Source organism: Simochromis diagramma, unplaced genomic scaffold, assembly GCF_900408965.1.
Source record: "Simochromis diagramma unplaced genomic scaffold, fSimDia1.1 OVJJ01000545.1, whole genome shotgun sequence".
NCBI lineage: Eukaryota > Metazoa > Chordata > Actinopteri > Cichliformes > Cichlidae > Simochromis > Simochromis diagramma.
Window position 1 is genome coordinate 1678723 of NW_024387371.1, and position 20326 is coordinate 1699048.

The window sequence follows — 20326 nt, forward strand, 5'->3', positions numbered from 1 at the left end:
ATCATTGCGGTTATACCTTTACAGTTTTTACAGTGGGCATTTAGCCATGTGTCTCCTTGGAGTGACTTTTTTCATGTGCTGTAATACTAAGGTGGACACAAGCCCAATAAAATGATCACTCTAAAGATAAAAAACATGGATTATACTTAGAAAACCTACTGACGGAGAGCCTCAGCTTCCAAACTAGTTTTGCTGTCTAGACTGATACCTTATTATAAACCTTTTGTCCTTTTTCTCGCTGCTCATTTGCCTTCTTAGTAACCTGTTTGCCTCCTTTTCCCTCAGTGTGAGCTGATACCATCTATAGACTATAAGCTATTAATGTGCAGCAGCAATAACAAATAGAAAATAAGTCTTTTAGGGTGAATCATACAAGATTAAATATAATTGAATTTAGCAGTGTGTTATGCACAAAAAAAACAATCTTGTTAAATCTGAAAAATTGTATTTTACATGTTTTATAGAGGGGATTAACTTCCAAAGTGAACCAACTGTTGGTTTGTGTTTGAATATTAGATTTTGCATTATGAATACGATTGCTTATGAGTTGAATGATGGCAGTTGTTGCAGTTGCTTAGTGGGTCAAACTAGAAACTGGCTGTGAAGACCTTGTGATCTGATATTTATAGTGTGTGTGTGTGTGTGTGTGAGAGAGAGAGAGAGAGAGAGAGAGAGGGCAGAATATAAATAGCCCCAGTATGTGTGGCTGCTAAGGAACCCCCTGGCTATACTGGTGTTAAAACTACACAGAGAGCAGCTTTTTGACTGAAGGTAAACACCACGCGATGAAAAACATTTTTATTTGGTTAAAAACTTGATTAGTGTGGAGCTTGAATGCCAGGCTGTCATATTATACAAACTGTTGCAATACATGTGGCATTTGAATTTCCATGCTATAACTTTGTGTCGTGTTGCAGTCTCTGCTCTCGTAACAGCATTTCCTCTGCTGCTTTATATATTCTTTTTAAGAAATGTCCACTGGAGTCATTTGTGAATCTCCATTTGTTTGTTTTGGCGATGCTGAAAGAAAAAAAAACCCTGCAGCTTCTCAACTGGAGATTTGCTTTTGACATTGAAAGTTATTAGACTAAAAATTGGGACAATAAGTCCAATTAAAGTCATTAGATCCAATATCCTGCATGTATTATGGTGTCAGTAAAGTAAAAACAATGAGACTGACTGCCACATTTCCTGCTTAGCTGCACTGTGTTGCAGTTGTTATTCAGGACTGTGAGTGGTGTGTGATTTAATGCTCTTGTTTACCTTATAGCTGTGCCTCCTCAGAGTAACCCCTTCTGCACTGGCTCTTTTTGCACTTGTCAGATGAGCATGGAAACAGAAGATGACTTTTATCAATCAGAGGAAGACTTGGACGAAGATGAGGCAACGCAATATATTATTGAACAAAGTCTAATTCAGTATAGAAAGCTAAAAGGATTAAATCCAAGGTTTCTATCTACTCACCCAGCATTCAAATATAAGTATCTATATTATGAATGTCTTGTTTGTTTAAGTGAATCCTTATTCTGTGCAATAACTTTAAATAGTGATCTGAAACCTTGCGAAGACCCTGATGAGATTTTTAAAGCAATTAAGGAGGGTAAGCTGATGACCTTTAACCTCAGCGCTGATTCAGACAATTCTGAATCTTTCTCAGAGATCTGATACGTCCCGTCTACATATTCAGGTGATGAGAATGCCCTGAACAGACTTGCAGCCCAACCGGAGACTCTGTCCAGAGTTGATACACGAGGATGGATCCCGCTGCACGAGGCTGCGGCACAGCAGAATAAGAAGGTGCTAGAGATTATCTTTTCAGGTAAATGTAGCTGTAACTTTTGACTGGCACAGGCTTGTTCATTTCAACCCTGAGGTGTTGATCGGTTCCTGGGTGTTTGGGTTCCAGCATCACCCCCGGGTGCAGCCCAGTGTCGCACTCTGAAGGGTGAGACGCCACTGTTTTTAGCTGTGGTCCACGGGCTCAGAGAGAATGCTACATTCCTGTTACAGAATGGTAGCAACCCAGATCTCCAGAATGACGAGCAGGATTCTCCATTAGTGGCAGGTATCTCGCGCTATGTTCGTCTCACTTCAAACACATTTTATTTTAGAGATACCTCAACATGTGTGACACTTTCTCATCCTTTTCTCTCCTGCTCCTTTTGCTCACAGCTCTTCTAAATGATCAGTATGATTTGGCCACGCTGTTGCTTCGTTACAATGCCAAAATAGACCAAACCGGACCACTGAACAGGACAGCTCTACATGAGTCCGCGTTTTTAGGCTTGGAGAATTTTGTGTATCTGCTCTTAGAGTCTGGTGCTAATCCAAATGCATGTGACGTTAAAAAGAAAACTCCACTGGCTCTGGCTGCACAGAATGGACATCTAAATGTGGTGGAGGTTCTGTTACAGAAAGGTAAATGCAGTGATTTAACCTCCTTTTGTTTTTACTTATGCATATAAGTAAATGCGTGTTCTCATAGTGCTTTAATTCATTTTTTAGGTGCACAGGTGTGGTGTGAGTCAGAGTCAGGTACGATTTTGTTTGATGCAGCGGCATCAGGAAATCCTGACATAATCTCCTTGCTGCTGGAACACGGTGCAGATCCAAACGTACCCCTTTATAGTGGGCACCTGCCAATTCATCGAGTGGCATACCATGGACACAGACTGTGAGCATTATCTATACTTATTTTCCTGAATTTTTAAATAGGGTTTCAACCAATATCATGTTCGCACATAAAGATTTTTTTTGGGTTGTTTTTTTTACAGAGCACTGGAACATCTCATCCCAGTGACGAAGCTGCATGCTGTAAAGGAAAGTGGGATGAGTCCTCTCCATTCTGCAGCTGCTGGGGGACACGCCCAGTGTGTGGAGATACTGCTCAAAGCTGGCTACGATCCAAACTTCATGCTGCACCCAAGGATCCGCCGCAACTATGATGATGACCGCAAGTCTGCCCTCTTTTTTGCTGTGTCCAACAATGACCTCCAGTGCACCCGCTTACTGTTAGAGGCTGGGGCTCTCGTGAACCAGGATCCCATCAACTGTCTACAGGTGGCTCTGAGACAGGGCAATTATGAACTGATCAACATCTTGCTGAAGTATGGGGCAAATGTCAACTACTACTCCCGTGTCAACACCACTCATTTCCCCTCAGCGCTGCAGTATGCCTTAAAAGATGAGGTTATGCTGAGAATGATCCTGAACCATGGTTATGACGTGAAGCGCTGCTTTGACTGTCCATATGGTGACAGTTCCCATGATTACACTGCTTGGACGACGACAGTCATTAAAGACATGGTGGTGAGACCATCTTTATGCTAAAAAAAATGATAAAGAGTGGAACATGTGAAGTGCAATGTAGTAATGCTATTCTACAAAGTTTCAGATTGACTGTCACATCTCTCTTTCCTTTCTAGTTCTGTGAGGTGATAACAGTGTCCTGGCTGAAGCACTTATCTGCCCAGGTGGTGCGCATCATGCTTGACTACACTGACCACGTCTCCTTCTGCACCAAACTAAAGGACACACTGCAGGAGCAGAAACAGTGGCCAGAAATCTGCCACATTCAAAGTATGAACTGCTCACTACCTGTTGTCAGCAAAAATGTGGGCTTCATCTGTAGTTGCTGACTTTTTTTGTCTGACAGGAAATGTGCGGAGCCTGAAGCACCTGTGTCGCCTGCGGATAAGGGAGCACCTTAGACGCCTGCGTTTGAGAGCACCAGCTTTTATCAACTTCCTTCCTCTTCCTCACAGGCTGAAAGATTATCTGCGTTACAAGGAGTTTGACATTTACAGCAGGGGCAGTATGATCATCCCCTGATGAAAACACATTTATAGATATCAAAGATGTCACTCTTTTATAGAAAGCTTCCTGCCTTAATATTATTATGTGTGATTAAAATTACATTACTTATACAGTCAAAAAATGTGAACATAAATTGTATTCACCTTTTAAATATCTATCAGAGACGTATATATGAGAGCAGCGGGACATTGGTGGGTAACAGTTTGTTTACAGATGACATGGCGATCTGTAGTGAGAGGAGGGAGCTGGTGGAAGAGAACCTGCAGAGGTGGAATATGCGCTGGACAGAGGATGAATGAAAGTCGGTAGAAGCAAGACGGAGTACATGCGTCTACATGAGAGGGAGATAGGTGAAATGATGACGATGCCAGAAGTAGAGGTAGTGAAGGTTAGATGAGTTTAAACACCTGAGGTCAACCATCCAAAGCAACAGACAGAGCACAAAAGAGGTGAAGAAGAGAGTGTAGGTAGGGTGGAGATGAGTGTCAGGGCTGATTTGTGACAGAAGGATAGCAGCATGAGTGCAAGATAAATGGTGGAGACAGTGACAAAAACACAGGCCAAATGGAGGAGGCAGAGTCTAAAATTTTTGATGGGAATGACCAGGATTAGTACAAGATTAGTAATTAGTATATCAGAGGGACAGCTCAGGTCGAGCGGTTTGGAGACAAATTTTCAAAGGCTGACATTGTTTGTACATGTGCAGAGGAAGGATAGTGGATACACTGGACAAAGGAATCTGAATATGTTAGCATCCAGCCAGAAGTCAAAGAGGAAGACTGCAGAGAAGGGTCATGGATGCAGTGAAGGAGGACAAGCAGAGGGTTGGTGTGATCCACTATGGCGACTCCAAAAAGGAGCAGCATAATAATAATAATAATAATAATAATAATAATACCCTTTAAATATCGATTTTACTTACTGTAGGGGTTTACGTTTATTGAGTCATGTATGAAGGCAAGTGTATTACCGATACACATATGAAAATCACAGCCTCTCTGCTACCATCTAGTGGTAGAATGGGGGTATTACAAGCGTGATTGCTCTGTATTTAGTTCTACACAAGATTTTAATACATTTTTAATACATAGCAGAGCCAGTACTAAAAAAAAGAAAAGAAAAAAAGAAAAGAAAAGAATCGGTTTGCATAAGTCACACTGTCAGGGCTTTCACAGCTCCAAAGCGGTGTTTCACATCCTCTTTCTTTTTCTCTTTTATTTAATGTGAGAAATAGTTTCACTTTTGCTACCCTGTTCCCTCCACACACAGCCAATCAGACGGACGGTCACCGCGTCATGTGTTGCAGTACGCCTATCGGTCGCTGGGTGGCGCGGATTCCCTCGTATGTAAACAGTGACGGCAGCGTTTTGCAGTGGTGGAGAAGACCGTGTACGTCATTTTCACAATGGCGGAGGCTGGGTGAGGAGGAGAGTGTGTGTGTACAGCGGCGTCGTAATCGTCAGAGCTACATTGTCTTTAATACGTGCACGGTGCCCGAAAATGGCCCTGAACCCCAGCGCGGTGGGAAAAAGGGACTCAGACTATACCGAGACGACGGATCTCCACCCGAAAGGTGGCGAACCCCAGAAGAATTCAGCCGCCACCTCGGCCACAGCCAACCAAAATGGCGATCAGCCTGGATGTGGAGACAGTGTAATGCCCGAACAAGAAGCCCCTGAGCGGCGGAGGAGCATGCAGGCGGACGCTCGGAGCTTCAGCAGTTCTCCTCTGCCTGCCCAGAGATCGACCGATGAGCTGCCACGGAGAAATTTCCAAATCCCGAGGAAGATACGCGAACGGAAAGGTGGTGCCATATCGCAGCTATTTTGAACAGAGCCTGTCCTGTCTTTCATAATTCTGCTGCTGCATGTTGCTAGCCTGCTAGCTAGCTACCTGCTTTCACCAGTTATATTGGTTTAGCTAAAGGTTTGCGAACATTTCGGCTTCGGGCTAGATTACCATGCTGCAGTTTGAGCAGGCGAATAATGTCGGTTGGCGTAGCGTTTGTTTGCAGGCATGCCGCTAGCTGTGGTAGTCCAAGTTAACCAGCGGGCAGCAACGGTGCAGCGAAGGCGCCACTTTGAAAGACTGGCCATCTGAAAGCACACCTTGTTCCGTTTCCTCATCCCTACCCGGCACCGTAGTACTGTTGAGTAATACAGCAGGAGTCATGAGTGGTTTGCAGTCATCACCTGACAACATGTGGGTGTCTCTTTGACCTCAGTGAAGGGCACGGATTTAACCACCCCACACGTCCATCCCGGAGTGTTTTCATAGCACCATGGTTCATTTGGTGGGGCTGCCCACCCCTTAACCCAGCTTGATGTCGCTGGCATTTCAGAGCATCAGTTTTGCACTTCACCTGAGTACCCCTGAGAGCATTACTCTGTGCATCCACCTACCTACGTTACACCCGCCCTTCCCCTTCCTTCTTGCAGAAAGGTGGATGGGCACTGTTGGTTACATTTTCCACAACTATGCTGTGGAGCATCTGTTATTTGGATATATGCAAAGTCCTGTTGAAGTGGAATTATTCTAGCACTATAGGTTGCATTAGTAATTTATAAAGTGTGTTAGTTTCCTAACAGCAATGAGGTACACTGGGCTGCCCCAGTGCCCCGTCTCCAGCCTTTTTGTCATTTTGACTTACAGTGGAGAGGTTTACTGTTATCACACAGGCTTGAGGCTGTTGACATTTCATTCAGGTTGTCTGCTAGTCATGGTTTCACTTCTTTGCATGAGTTTGGATTCACTTGATAAACCTTATGTAAATAAATGCAGGTACTAGACTTCATCCACTGTGTCAGTGTAGCTGCCAGGATTGTAAAAAAAAAAAAAAAAAAAGCACTGGTCACTGGTATTACGTGCACCATCGAATGCCCATGGTTATTTTGTATATTTAATATTTCAAATGATAACACGTGACATTCATATTCAGCTAAAGCCTAAGAAGGAACCGTATGCTTTAGACTTAAAGTCTTACGGCGAGGTTGTCTTTTAAATGAGGGAAATGGTTGGTTATCAGTCTGATGTGGCTGCCTCCTGCAGGTTAAATTTCAGTTTAAAATGTGACTTTTCGAAGGGATCGTCCTCTGCTCATTCGCTCAGTCCTGCAAACTGCAGATGGGAAATGCTAATCCGCTGATTCGCTTCTGTGTGCAGGCTTGTACCAGTTTCTCCCCCCCGAGAGCCGGGAGTTTGAGGACCTCGTGAAGATCATCTCCTCGTTTTACCTGGACGCATCATCGCGAGGAACCTTCACCTACTGCAAGGCCAGGCTAATTCACAATGAGCTGCTGGAGAAGGAGGTCAGTCGTCAAGTTTCTGGATAAAATGGCAGGCAATTTAAATAGCTGTGCTGAAGAAATGTTAAATGTTGCGAGGTTGCCCCCGTGTCTAATTTACTGTCTGCTCGCCTTTTCTTCGTCAGTTCATAGAAAAGCGGAGAGAGATGAAGCAAGAGGGGCGGACCGAACAAGAACTCGCTGAGTCGTACTGCTTCCTTTTCCCAGACAAATCCAAGGTTGGCCTGCTGGCAAAACCTCACTCATATATGCAGAAGGATATTGACAAATTGGGAAGGCGCGGCGGTTTTTGACTTGCTTCTGAGCTTTGCCTGTTCTGTGTTTTCCAGCTCCAGTGGATCTGTGAGAAGGGTTTATCAGTTGGACACTGTAAGATTAATACACTAGGAAATCCATCAGTGGGTAAGCTGGGTGCTCCCATGTTGCTGTTATATGAAAATGGGCTTTGCAGAATAATTAGTCGAATTCCTTTTTATTTTACTTATCTGCAAGTTTCACAAGCATTTTACAATTGCCTCTGAAGTCTAAGGTAATGGCTCTTACATATGCAATAATATATTAGTCCAATGTTTATTACATACTTTGTTTTCGGATACATCGTTTCTAAGTAATATTAACAAGCATCAGCAAGTAATTGACATAAACGTAGCCTATTAGAAATGTTTTCCCTTAATTTGTTTTTTTGTAATCCTTGTAGGTGTTTACCTCTCCAAATATTCCGATTTGTTACAAATCAATCCTTTTGAAGTGGGCGCGTTTGGAGACATGATCATTTTTAAAGTTATGAGGGTATGAATACCTTATCTGTTTTTTGCATTAGAGCTTTGACAGTTCTCTGTTTCCATTTGGACTTTGAGTCAGTAGTTGCATTTTGTCTCTCAGGGACGAATAAAGCACATCCACGAGAACACGCCGAAGAATGCAATCGAATCTTCACCCAAGTTTGACTGTCACTTGTCCAAAAGTGCCAACAGGGTTACATCTCTGCTGTCTTACAGGGCTTTTGAGCTCACGCAGGTAAGTGCTGGTTCCTCTTTATTACCCTGTTTATTTAATCTGGTGTTCTGTCGCGCATTAGCCAGGTTCTCTAAAAGGTCCCTTCCTGTTAAAAGAAAGTTCTTCCTCCCCACTCTCAGCAAATGCTTGCTCGTAGTGGGTAGCTGGGTTCTTCCTGTGTAATCTTGCGCAATTGTTGTTGGGATCTAGTGCTGTGTTTTAATCCATCTTCATTTGTGTGTTGCAGCAATATTTTTTTGAGTTTGCATTTGATGAGATCAAAGCGCGGCCCAGGCACGTGTGCCCCTACGCTGTGGTTTCCTTTCAGTACAAAGGCAAGGAAGCTGCAGCAATTCCTATGGCTGCACACAGGTACGTAATCCCGCAGGAAATGGTAAAACCCAGAAAGCATTTCTAGGCCGCTGAAGTTTTTAAAAAGAAAAAAACAAAAGTATTACATCTCCGCTGAGTTTGTAAACAGCCTCTATGTTTTGCTCTTTAACAGGTTTAACACTATTTCCTCTGAAGGGAGTAAAGGTAATGGTATTTAAGCTTTTCTTAAATGTAATCAAAGAAATTGGCTTCTTTTGTGTTGTGTTAAAATAGTGCCACGTGTGTGTAAACTTAATAATATATGAAGTGGGTCTGTGCTATAAGAGAAAAATCTATGATGTGCTATTACATGACTTAGGCTAAATAAACAAATACTGAAGTGGGGCTATAAGATATATGGTTCATGTGTCTTGCTGCTAGCTTTTAAGACACCAAGTGTGTCTTGAAATGAGGCAGCAGTTACAAAAAGTTATGAAGTATCATGCCTGATGTCTGTGTAGGTTCTCAGTTATCCAGCTCACGTTAGTCTCAGGAAGAATGACTGATGTTTGACCTCTGCCTGTTGCAGGGAAGAGCTGCTACACTGTGTGGAGTGGTCCACTAGTGAACAAGGGCCAGGAGTTGTTCCCCATCTGTTTACGATCCTCCCTGCGTCCTTACCTTCCTTTCAAACTGTGAGTAAACTTTTTCCCCTCTCATGCAAGTCTTAACAAAAGGTCCACAGAGCTACTGGACTTTTCTTTGTTAATCATTAAGGACACTCTTTGCTACACAAGGTTGTTTATGTGCTGAACTTCAAGTCTTTGCACAATTTGTAGGAGAGGAGAAAAAGCTACAATGTCCTGTTTTGTTGTTCTTGTTGTTGTATGTTTTTTAATAATGTAACAGGCCTGAGAAGTTGGAGGTGAATCGGGGCATGCAGCTAGAGCAGGTGAAGCGAAAGATTCCCTCAGTGCTCTTTTCATGGGACACCTACAGCGTCTCACGGGAAGGTTAGTCCAGAACACACATTTGTTTCTCCCTTTTTTTTTCTCTCATAATGATCATAATGGCCCCTGGCATGTGGGCGGTTGTGCATTACTTGAAATTCTGTAAAGCTTTTCTAAAAGCATTCATGCATCATGAAGCCCGGCTGTCTCAGTAAAGTAGCTTTTGTGTGTGTGTGTGTGTGTGTATCATAAATGATTACATGTTGAGTTCCGAGTAACGCATTCCCGCCTGCTTATTTCTGTCTGCAGTTATGAAGTGTGGGATGTCCTGCAGCCTGTTTGAGGTGGTGGACGGGAAAGGCAAACCAACCAGCGGCAGCTTGGCCGCTCTGGTCAACAAACTGGAGAGAGACCGGATGGTGAGTCACATACCTGCAGTTTATCCAGGTTCTCTCAGCAAAATAAACACAACATTCTCAGGTTGTACAATATTCAGGTAAATAAAATGCTCCTTTCTGTTTTGACAACTTTGCATTTCTGTGCATTTGTTTGATACAGTTAAGGAGGATCTCGTTTCATAAACAGTTCCATTTTCTCATTGCTTAGAAAACAGTGTAGGGATGTCATCTGTCAAGCTGCCGTGCTAATCCTGTTCTATTTTGTTCAGTAATTTTAAACAAATGGCATAAACCTGTCAGTTTAGCACTCATTTACACACTGAGCAAATGAAATCCTGTCCAGAAACAGACTGGTAATATGATTGCTCCCATTGTGCGATAATGATCTATTCCCTGATGTTCTGACTGCAGCTTTTGCTTTTCTTCTTCAGGTGCTGGTGAAGTCCTTATTTGATAAAGGCTTTCTCTTCCTGTTGTCCTCGGCTCAGATGGTTGAATCCAAAGGTGCCAGAAAGCTTTATCTGCCACTCTCCTCTTGTAATTCTCTGTTGTGTGAGTTGAACACCTACTTGTTGCCTCCGGTGAGAGTTTGGGTTTTAAAAAGGTTCTCTGTTTGTTTTCTAGAGCGGCGGGGGCGGGTAGAGAAGAACCTGCAAGCATTATTCATCTTTCAGGAGCCAAGGATGATCGTCAAGTACTGTAAGTCGTATTCATTGTCTCTACATGCATTTTCTGACTGATCCCAAGTGCCAGCATCTCCGTGCAACGCTAAAGAATATTTCATTTTTGTTTATCGCTGTTATCTTTGTCATGCCGGTTTTTACACGATTCTGATGCATTTTTTCCCCCTCATTCTTAGCATCGAGGCTGTTCGAGCCAGAGCCGCTGACGGTGGAGCCTCATCCGGCTTTCTTGTCATCCATGGAGTCTTTCATCCCCGCAGTGCACTACGGCCTGTTCAAGTTGCGCCCAAACCCAGGCAAGGACCTGAGCTCTGGGGTGGAGCGTCAGGCCACCGATTACCTAACTCGTATGGATTCGGGCACAGTGCGTCCATTCATCCTACCCGACTACAAATATAATGTAAATGAAAGGACGAACCCCGTCACAGCACCCAGACCCAAATGTAACATGGATGCTGTGCTGCGATCGTACGTTCACAACCCCGCAAACTATATTTTACCTCTGAACAAGGCAAAGGACATCATTGAACGAATACGGAACCCTGCACCCGTACCCGCACCCGCTCCAGCCCCAGTGGAATACAGCCCTGTTTCTGACTGGGGCGGCTCGGACAGGGGCTCGGACAGAGCAGAGAGACCCTCAGAAAGGCTGTCCCAGGAGAGGGCGCCTTCAGAAAGGCCAGTCCAGGAAAAACCGCCGACTGACAGCAGCAGCAGCGGCAGTAGTATTAGTGGCAGTAGCAGTAGTAGACGGAGGCCAGGGGTGGCCCATTCAAACGGAGCCCAGCTGCAACACAAGCCCCACGATGAGTCCCAGCCTCAGCCGCAGAGGTTGCGGCTGTCCCAGAACGAGTACGATAAAGACAAAATGAAACAGCTGCTTAAGCTGATTCAGCTTCATAAGAAGGCACTCGTGAAGGATCCCGGGAAGGATCGGGGGGAGGACGGCGCCTGGGATGCCAACAGTCTGAAAAGGAAATTTGAAGGGGACGAGAGAGGAAGCGCGAACAAACATCAACGCACAGATCAGCTGAGCAACGGGGAACCCAGCAGAGGTGAGGCGCGCTGCAATCACCTGTGGAGCCGGATTTCAGTCGTAGAATTTAAGTCACAGCCAATTGAATGAATGAATGAATAATTTATTCGTTTCACAACACAGTCTGATTAGTTCTCAGAAATTGAATAACTTAAATACATTTTTAAACAGGTTCATTTCAAGATGCATGTCTTTTTGTCGCTAACCCAGGGGGCTGTTTGAATATCTGTGCATACTGAGAAGAACATCCTAAAGCTGAAAAATAACCTATGTGATGAAATGATGAGAGGGTTTCTGAATAACCTCAAGTTTTATTTTGGCACATCTGTATTGCAGTTTCAAAACGTGCACTACTGTTAACTTATCTGCCTTACTTGTGCCCCACTAGGTGCACAAGGGGACGACCTTGTGGATGAGGGTGGGCAGAACGAAAATCTGACAGCAGTGATGGAGAGCATGGGGATCTATGACACCGACCTAAGGGCCCGTGGCAACACCAATACCTCAGCCGTCAGCGAGACCCAACGCCTTCTCAAGATTCTCCTGGCCACACTCAATAAAGCTGTGGCTCAGGGTTCAGTGTCTGCAGACTCGAACCACGGTGAACCATCAACAGGTTCAGGAAGGGTGGAACCCGTTTACCATGACCCGGACCATAGGAAACAAAACGAGCCTGCATCACAAACGAACTACGCCGAGGTGAGATGTAAACAGCTGATAGGGTTGTTATTTTGGAATATTTTTTCCTATCCAAAGATGAATAAGTATTTTATTGTACTTAAAAATATCTACTGGTGTGTTCTCTCTGTGCAGGAGGACATGGACTGTAGCCCAGGTAGTCCATTCAGCCCGGGCTCCCCACCAGAGCAAAAATGCACATCAGAAAACACAACCTGGGATATCCCCGCCAACGAAGGTACCTGAAAGCAATGAGTTCACACAGTCATCAATCTTTGAGGCATATTTGTGCTAACAAGGCATCACCGTGACTAATTTCATATCTGGCTTCCTCAGACAAAGCGCAGCCATTTAATGAGCAGAAGCCCGAGCCGAAGCCCGAGCCAAAACTAGAGCTGAAGTCCGAGACGAAGCCTGAGCTGAAGCCTGAATTGAAACCCGAACTGAAGTCCGAGCTGAAGCCTGAGCCAAAGCCTGTGCCAGTGGCTGCGCCAGCGGCAGACATTGACCCAGAGCCGAAAACGCCTGCCGTTGTGGAAGTAAAAAAGATGCCTAAACCCACGCTACCTGCTGTAGAGGAAGTTCCATTCAGGCCCTCCATCAGCTTGGACACAATACTAAATCAGGAAATCCATAGCCTATCTTCTGACATTAAAAATATCATGCACACACAACACATCAACTATACCTCGCAGCTGCCCCCGCGGTTGCCTCCTCGCCACTGCTGGGTGCCTAGCAGCTGCTTCTCACACTTCGTTGTGCCCTACGTCTCCCCTGTCCCCATTCAGGGGCACGTCAAAGCACTGTGCGAGAAGATGGACAAGTTGATCCCAGCCCCACCTGCTCCCTCCAAGGTCACTTCTCCACCTCCCCCATTGACACCATCTAATCTTACTACCCCACCCCCTGCCCCCATCCCGACCACCAAAACGAAAGCAGAGCCCTCCCTGTCAAAGAGCACCGCCTCCTCACAGAGCAGTAAAACAAGCGCCATCAAAGAGATGACATCCACTAAGATTAAATCGGAAGCCCCGTCAGCAGAGATGGGGGGAGAGGTCTACTCTCCTTCTCAAGTCACAGCGGAGTCTCCGGAGCAGAACTCACAAAACCCAGGCGCAGCTTCTGGCAGTGGGCCTGGGCTGCTAGCTGGCAGCCTGATTGGTCAATTGAAACCTGAAGTTTTCAGCAGCCTGGTGGAGATTTTTAAGGACGTTACCAAGAATACAGTTAAATTTTACATCTATTCTGGAGACGAGGGGGAGGAGAGCGCTGTCTGCAAGGAGATCAAGGTACAATGCATTATGTCATTATGTTTGTAAAGATTATTGATTAACCACAGGATTCTATAAATAATTCATTGCAGCTGAACCTGTTGCAGCTACAATACAGTCAGTCAGTAAAAAGCCAGACAGTAATAAAAATGACGCTGAGGAAATTGAGTTGAAAGATAAAAGCAGAAATAATCTTTTTTTTGTTTGTTTTTTGTTTTTGCATCTGTTTTGGGGGCATCTCAAAATATAAATAAGAGGTGGAAAGAGTCTGTAAATCTGCAAAGGTTTAAAAAACAAAACAAAAACAAAACAGTGGCATAGTTATTTTCTATACAAGTCTAGGATTTCCAATATTTCACTGCTTAAATGTCACAGCCATCATCATCAGTCATAGTATAAAAAGATGGATGTCATTTCCAGGTCAGCAAACATCAGCGCTTTAAACATGCATTTTCTCTAATGACCAGCAGAGGGCAATTCTTCTGACTGCTAAAAGATTACATGCTGTGTAGAAGTCAATGGGAAAATAGCTCTTGGCTACATTGCTCTGTGACCTCAGATGGGTTTATCTGTTCAGGCACGATTTCCAGGTCACGTCTAATAAACTGTGAAGTTCATTTTATAAATTATGGTCATTATTAGGGTCAGGAAGGAGGATATCCAGGGTTTGCTCATTGGCTAACGACTTGTGAGTAGTCATTAACTAATGAGTGCACACTGTCCTCAATCCTTAACACCCCTAGTTGACATCTAAAGTGCTACCATTTAGGAAGAACTACTTAACAATGTTACACAGAGCTCCAGCGGTTACGTGATGATTTGATAATGAACAAAAAGTTTAGTTTTTTTACTCAAAAATGCCAAATGTTTTCAGAAAAAGGCATCTGCTGTTTTCATTGTCGTGTGTAATAGTCTTCAGATATCATTAGCTGCTGGAGTGTGAATCAGACATATAACAAGCAAACTGCACGCAGTGTGGGCTCATTAAAAAAGATGGAAAAGCACTTTTTCAGGTTTTTATGGCTAAAACTAATATTTTGGAGAAAATTGTAAGAATTCAGCAATGAAAATCGTAATTGGTTGCGGCAGTAATGGTGTTGTTACTGCCCATTTTACATGTTTTCTTTCACTTTCTTCATTACTTTTTTTTTTTTTTTCCTTTTACTGGAACCAGAGAGCTCATGTTTATTCTTCAGAGGGGATGCATACCATGAGTGCAAATACAGGTCATTGTGGGAATGTGCAAGGCTGCAATAGCTTCTCTTTGTCACTGTGGGTTCATGTCTTAGTGCTCAGCTCTTTCTGTATCTGTCAGTCAGTCAGTACTCGTATGTGTAAAAGAAGAAGACACATTCATCTGTCTGTCTCTAACAATCTCATCCTCTCCTGTCTGTCACAAAGGAGTACTTGAAAAGTCTTGGCAACAGCGAGTGCAGCCCGCAGACATTTTTGGAAAACAGCAGCAGTTTGGATAAGCTCCTCATCATCATTCGGAACGAGGACATCGCAGCACATGTGCATAAGGTACAATCGCCGCCCGTTATCCTCCCTCCAGTCGCTCACATCCAGATTGTAGTTCGGATTAATCGGCACCCGCTGAGGCAGGTAGCGATAAAACATAAATAATGGGAAGTTTTACATCTCCCGCAGAGTGCTGTTTTTCGTCTTGTTGCCTGTTATTTACACGTTCTATTTAGTTATAGTGCTGCGGAAAGGTTTTAGCGCCAATAGCAAAGCGAGGATGCTTTTAAAATATTATCATGAATTATTTCTCTTTAATTTACTTCACACAGTGCAGTAAACAAAACTACCAAATAACTGAGGATCAGTATTCGCAGTGAGCACCCTTTTCCTTTAAAACAGCACCAGGTCTCCTACATATACATATCTATAAAAGAACTTTACCAATTTTTTAAGCATTTCATATATATATTTTTATTTTTTATTTTTTTTATTTAGGCTCTCAGGTGCTTCTGTTGCTTAACTCACTCAGCTTTTAAGTTTTGGGTGTTTTTTTTTTTTTTTTTTTTTTTTTTTTTTTTTTTTTTTTAGCTTGTTTATTGTTTATTTAGTAGTGTCCCTAAAATCTCAGGCCAGTTGCTAACAGATCAAAGTAAATAGTTCTTAATAACACTGGCTGTCTGTTGTTTTGGGTCTCAGTGATTCTGAAGAATCAGTTTGGGATTAGTCAGACACTTCCCTGATGCTAAACGATTTAAATGCTGGACCTTATATTTCAAATTAAAAGATGTTTAATCTGGAAACTATAAAAACAACTTAATGTTTGGGGAATTAAAAAAACTCACTCTTTCCTTTATTATGCAGATCCCGGCTCTGGTGTCTTTGAAAAAGTTGCCTTCAGTGAGCTTTGCTGGAGTGGACAGTCTGGACGATGTCAAGAACCACACTTACAATGAGCTCTTTGTGTCTGGCGGCTTCATGGTGTCTGATGAGTTTGTCCTCAACCCTGATCTTATCACGCAGGGTAAGTCGTGTTTTTCTTTGTGTGGACTGTACAAGGTCCAAACAAATATTACTCGACTAATGCTTGTATTGCGTGTTGAACTTGTATTGTGTGTTTTGTCCAGATCGTTTGCAGGGACTGCTGAAGTTCCTGGAGGAACAGAGCACCCCTGAACACCCCTGGCAGTGGAAGGTTCACTGTAAGTCCCAGAAGAAACTTAAAGAGCTTGGGAGGTCAGTATCTCAGTAAGAGATTAGCCATAATAGCTGTATCCACATCAAAATGTTTGCCCATACTGGTTTTAACTGACCTCTTTATGGATCTGCTTTTGCTGTTGTTTCTTAAAGGTTAAACACTAATGCCATGGGGCTGCTGAATCTTCTGACAGCCTATCAGAAAAAGCATTTAGTGGAGTTCCTCCCGTATCACGAGTGTGACACGCAGTCGCGGCAGGCTCCAGATCTGGACTGCCTCATCAAACTCCAAGCTCAGCACACACAACAGCGACACCTCATCTTCCTCACAGGTAATCTCACTTCACCCCCCCCAAAAAATCACCATTTCCACATGCCTCGTTAAGATTGTATTACTGTTGTGTTTAGCAAATGTCTTTTACTCACTGAAAACGCTCATTTTTACAGAGAGACCGTTTGAGATGTTCCTGCAGTACTCCAGAAACGGAATTGTGATAGCGAGCATCGACGATGTTATGAGCGGTTTCCACAGTCTCATCGGATCCATTAATCAGAACGAGCTTCCTACACCTCCTTCTACTGGTGGGTAGCATCAAAAAGGGCGCAGAACACAGAAACAGCAGAGTTCATGTTTTCTGTATAATCTCATTGTTTTTGCTAAATTGCCTTTTTCTCCAGCCATCTCACCAGTTAAAGATTTATGTTCTGCCAGACAGTTTTTTTAAAGCACTGTTGTTAATGCACCCATAACACATTTGTTGATTATATCTTCCTTTCCACTTTTCCATTACTCTCCCACTTTCTCTCTCTCTCTGTCTCTCTCTCTCTGCCCTCTCCTGGTCTCCCAGTAGTGAATGATGAGTGTGTGGAAGAGGAGGACATGTCATTAGACTCTGATGATGGCGAGCCACCAACCATATTAGATCCTCCAGAGCAAAAGCAGCAAGTTGCAAAGAAGCCTCCGCAGCCACCCCCGCCAGAGAACGAGTTTCGTCCTCCGCTCCCAGACCAGCAGACCACCCCTGAGACGACGCCTACACTGTCTAACTACAGTGCTTTCAAAACAGCTATCTCTCAGTTCAAAGCCACGAACCAGATAGGCATGGGCTCTTCAGACATTGGCAGCTTGTCACCGGGAGGTTTCCCTGTGAATCCCCACCAGAGCTTCCTGTGCCCTTCGGCCTCGTGGTCATCATATACGGGTTCCTCTAGCTACACGGCCTCCCCAGCCTATCCCGCCTCCCCCTGCAGCGGCACACAGGAACCTCCAACCACAGTTTCTTCCGGAGCCCCAACCCCGCCTGTCATGCCCCCAGCAGGACCTCTAGCTAACCTGGCCTCCCTCCCCTTGGAGGTCAAGCCTCCCCCTCCCCCTCACCTCATGATGCTGGGTCATGGATATAGCTCGGACGCTGGAGGAGCGGGAGCTGCTGGGACCTCTCCCCTCACCACCACAGTCCCCCCCTTCACAGACCATAATGACGCAGCTCAGCCAGGTTTCATTGCTGGGACTCCTAAGAATGCTAGTGGGACCCCCAATCAACCGGACAGGACACTCAGTGGACCTGGGGACGGGGTATGGGGGACTGCAGGGACCACAGCTTGTGACAATGCAAGCAACCCGGGGGTGGTCCCACCTGCCCCGGTGGATCCCAGTGGGCTCGCTAAGACTGGAGAAGCCGTTATAGGCAGCACCCCTTGTAGTCAAGGGGTCAGGACTCAGGTGAATTGCGCTGACGGCCTTGGTGCATCTGTGGGTATTCCCACAGTACCCACAAGGGGGGGCTCTGTACTCAGACCTAAGCTGCCTCCACATCCAATGTCTGGTGTGGGCTATGGCAGTATAGGTTGCATGCCTCCACATATGGATCACAGGCCAATGATGGGTGCTATGGGCCCGGGTTCTTTAGGAAGTTATCGAGGGAGAGGAGTCCCACCTGTAGGACTATGGCCTCGGCCTGGGCGAGGGCACGAACGAGGCGGTGGGACTGGAGGTGGACCCTGCTCTTGGGGTTACCCAGCAGGCAGGGGTGGGCCACCAAATTATTACACAGACTATTCATATTCTCACAATTATGCCCCTGAATAGACAATCAACATGATTCAAGAGGCAACACAAACACCATACACCAGAGACTATAAGTGCTGGCTGAATGTATATATTTCCTTGTCATAAATGCATTGATTTAAAGCAGAAAATAGGGATCCTGGTTTTCTACATTAATAAAAATTGATACAGGCAGGGTTGAGTGTCCTACTGTCGTGTAAACTGTCTGTACACTCTTTCCATGTGAGCTATTTGAGACCCTGTTCAAACCACTATATTTATATTTGCCAACAAATGTTAATGGCCTTCCAGCTTCTCCGAATTAATCATGTTCTGTTTGTCCCAGTTTGGAAACGGTTTGTGAACAAGGGGAAAGGCTGATATTTTTTTAAAGAAAAAAAAGAGTGAATGAAATTTCACTTTTGCTGTTGGTTTTCTTTTCTTTTTTTATTTTTATTTACACACTTGGTTGTCCAGAATTCTATGAAAAATAAAACATTTCAAATCTTGTGTGTGTGATGGGTTTGATGACGGTGTCAAACAAACCATTAAAAAGATAAATCCCAGTTGTCTTACTATTTTTTTTTTTCCTTGGAACTTCTCACCTCACCAACCAAACAGTTCAATTTTCAGCATGGAGGTGGATGATGGAGTTAAAGTGTAATATTGACAACATTAGTGTGTGTAGAGTACTGTAATGGAATTAAAATACTGACATCAAATGTTATTGCTTGTGCTGGTAGATTTAGAGGGTTTTTAAAAAAAAAAAAATGCAGTAAGAAACCATTTCCTGACATTGACATAACATCAAATAAATCTATATTCTCCAGCACTTACATCCTTTGAGGCTCCATACGGAGTGCGACCAGCTCTTCAACTCTGTCACAACCGAAAGACTCATTAAGAGGGTCGATGAGTGAGTTGTGTCATCAGCTATTGATAGAGGGGAACGCCAGGGGGCGCTGTTTGCTTTTAATGTAAGAAATGGGTTAGCAGCACCTTTTTCTACAGAACCTCATTCCAGTTGTGCAATGGAAGCTTAGGGAAATGTGAAAATAAGTTCTTCCTGCTAAATCAATTATGGTTAAGACCCGTCACACAAATGCTGAGCAAGATGTATTTTTATTATTTCTTTTAGCAACCTTCTCCACATGGTTATTTATACTTAAAATAACCACTATAAATGCAATATTGAGCGGAGTTCTGAGGCTTGTGTGCCTCATAGAGGTATGCTTGGTTCTGGAGCATGAAGCACAAACAACAGACTGACTTCTACTGATTTTTAAAGGGACATACACATTACGTAAAATAAAAAATTGACTATGCAAGTTATGGAAAAAATGCAATTGAATATGCTGCTGCTGCTAGCCTTTGTTAGTTGCTGCTAAGAGTTGTAACGAAAAAAAAAAAATCAAAGATGATAGCTGAGGTTTGTAAAAATGATCATTTCAAGCAACTCATAGAGGTTAAAAAATTAAAAGGTTTGAAGTTAGGTTTTTATTTTGAAAATAGGACATTTAAAGCACGGCCTAAAAAGTAGCTTGAGACTTTTATTTTGAAATCCCCACAGAAATAGTTTTTAAAAAATAAAAAAAAACATGACATTTTAAAGCATTAAATTGGATATTTTATTTTAAAACATTTTTCATAATTTTAAGCATCTACTTTTCTTAGAATTGGACACCGTAATAACAAATTTTAAACTGTGCTAAAGCTAACAGTAGCTGCTCGTTCCTGGCTAATCGATTCATGTAAGTCTTTACTCACGTTCCCTCGTTCCCCTTAGCTTGTTTGTTCGAGGAAAAAATATCTGACTCTTAAGTTATCTGCACAGAGAGCAAGTAGAGTAGGTCTTGGTGCATTTTCTTTCAAAGAATGTGGGCAAAACAATGAATAAACCTGAACAGGAAAAAAAGCTTTTGGCAAAAACAAAAATAACAGGTTAGTTTTAGCTGAAACGTGTTAAAATGCTCTCATCCACTCTGTTTGTCGTATTTTTCATGAGTTTGTCACCAAGAGGCATTTTGGAGCGCAACTATGTGCATTTAGTCCCTAAAGTAGAGCCTGTATGAGGTACTTGACTGAAGCACTTCCGTTTTATTCTTCTTTATACTTCCAGTCCCTCCACTACATTTGACAACTCTCATTGCTTTTCAGACGAAAACAAAGCCTGGTT

The 20326-nt window shown here is 43.6% G+C and overlaps 2 protein-coding genes across 4 annotated transcripts; both read left to right on the plus strand.

Moving 5' to 3' along the window:
* The first annotated feature begins 459 nt into the window (after window positions 1–459).
* asb14b (ankyrin repeat and SOCS box containing 14b) lies at window positions 460–4289 on the plus strand. 2 transcript variants are annotated; one of them, XM_040007828.1, is made up of 10 exons: window positions 460–771; window positions 1271–1448; window positions 1548–1600; window positions 1688–1819; window positions 1907–2065; window positions 2173–2418; window positions 2506–2674; window positions 2775–3309; window positions 3426–3579; window positions 3656–4289. In XM_040007828.1, the coding sequence occupies exons 2-10, from the start codon at window positions 1324–1326 to the stop codon at window positions 3829–3831; spliced, it is 1749 nt and encodes a 582-aa protein (XP_039863762.1). In that variant the 5' UTR covers window positions 460–771; window positions 1271–1323; the 3' UTR covers window positions 3832–4289. The 2 variants fall into 2 exon arrangements, with proteins under 2 accessions (XP_039863762.1, XP_039863763.1); XM_040007829.1 differs by having other exon boundaries at window positions 1324–1448.
* Window positions 4290–5173: 884 nt separating this feature from the next.
* On the plus strand, window positions 5174–18716 carry tasorb (transcription activation suppressor b). Of its 2 annotated transcripts, none has more exons than XM_040007826.1 (23): window positions 5174–5620; window positions 6979–7124; window positions 7247–7339; window positions 7451–7523; window positions 7819–7910; window positions 8004–8138; window positions 8365–8489; window positions 8623–8654; window positions 9019–9124; window positions 9339–9442; window positions 9689–9798; window positions 10209–10281; window positions 10402–10476; window positions 10637–11515; window positions 11885–12195; window positions 12310–12412; window positions 12511–13463; window positions 14847–14969; window positions 15771–15930; window positions 16034–16142; window positions 16257–16435; window positions 16551–16685; window positions 16952–18716. In XM_040007826.1, the coding sequence occupies exons 1-23, from the start codon at window positions 5317–5319 to the stop codon at window positions 18190–18192; spliced, it is 5661 nt and encodes a 1886-aa protein (XP_039863760.1). In that variant the 5' UTR covers window positions 5174–5316; the 3' UTR covers window positions 18193–18716. The 2 variants fall into 2 exon arrangements, with proteins under 2 accessions (XP_039863760.1, XP_039863761.1); XM_040007827.1 differs by having other exon boundaries at window positions 16955–18716.
* The last annotated feature ends 1610 nt before the right edge of the window (window positions 18717–20326 follow it).

Coding starts and splice junctions, on each gene's coding strand:
- asb14b (XM_040007828.1), top strand. CDS start 1,324: ATGAGCATGGAAACAGAAGATGACTTTTATCAATCAGAGGAAGACTTG. Junction 1,820..1,906: donor GCTAGAGATTATCTTTTCAG/GTAAATGTAGCT, acceptor TTTGGGTTCCAG/CATCACCCCCGGGTGCAGCC. Junction 2,066..2,172: donor GGATTCTCCATTAGTGGCAG/GTATCTCGCGCT, acceptor TTTTGCTCACAG/CTCTTCTAAATGATCAGTAT.
- tasorb (XM_040007826.1), top strand. CDS start 5,317: ATGGCCCTGAACCCCAGCGCGGTGGGAAAAAGGGACTCAGACTATACC. Junction 9,125..9,338: donor CCTTACCTTCCTTTCAAACT/GTGAGTAAACTT, acceptor ATAATGTAACAG/GCCTGAGAAGTTGGAGGTGA. Junction 10,477..10,636: donor AAGGATGATCGTCAAGTACT/GTAAGTCGTATT, acceptor CCTCATTCTTAG/CATCGAGGCTGTTCGAGCCA.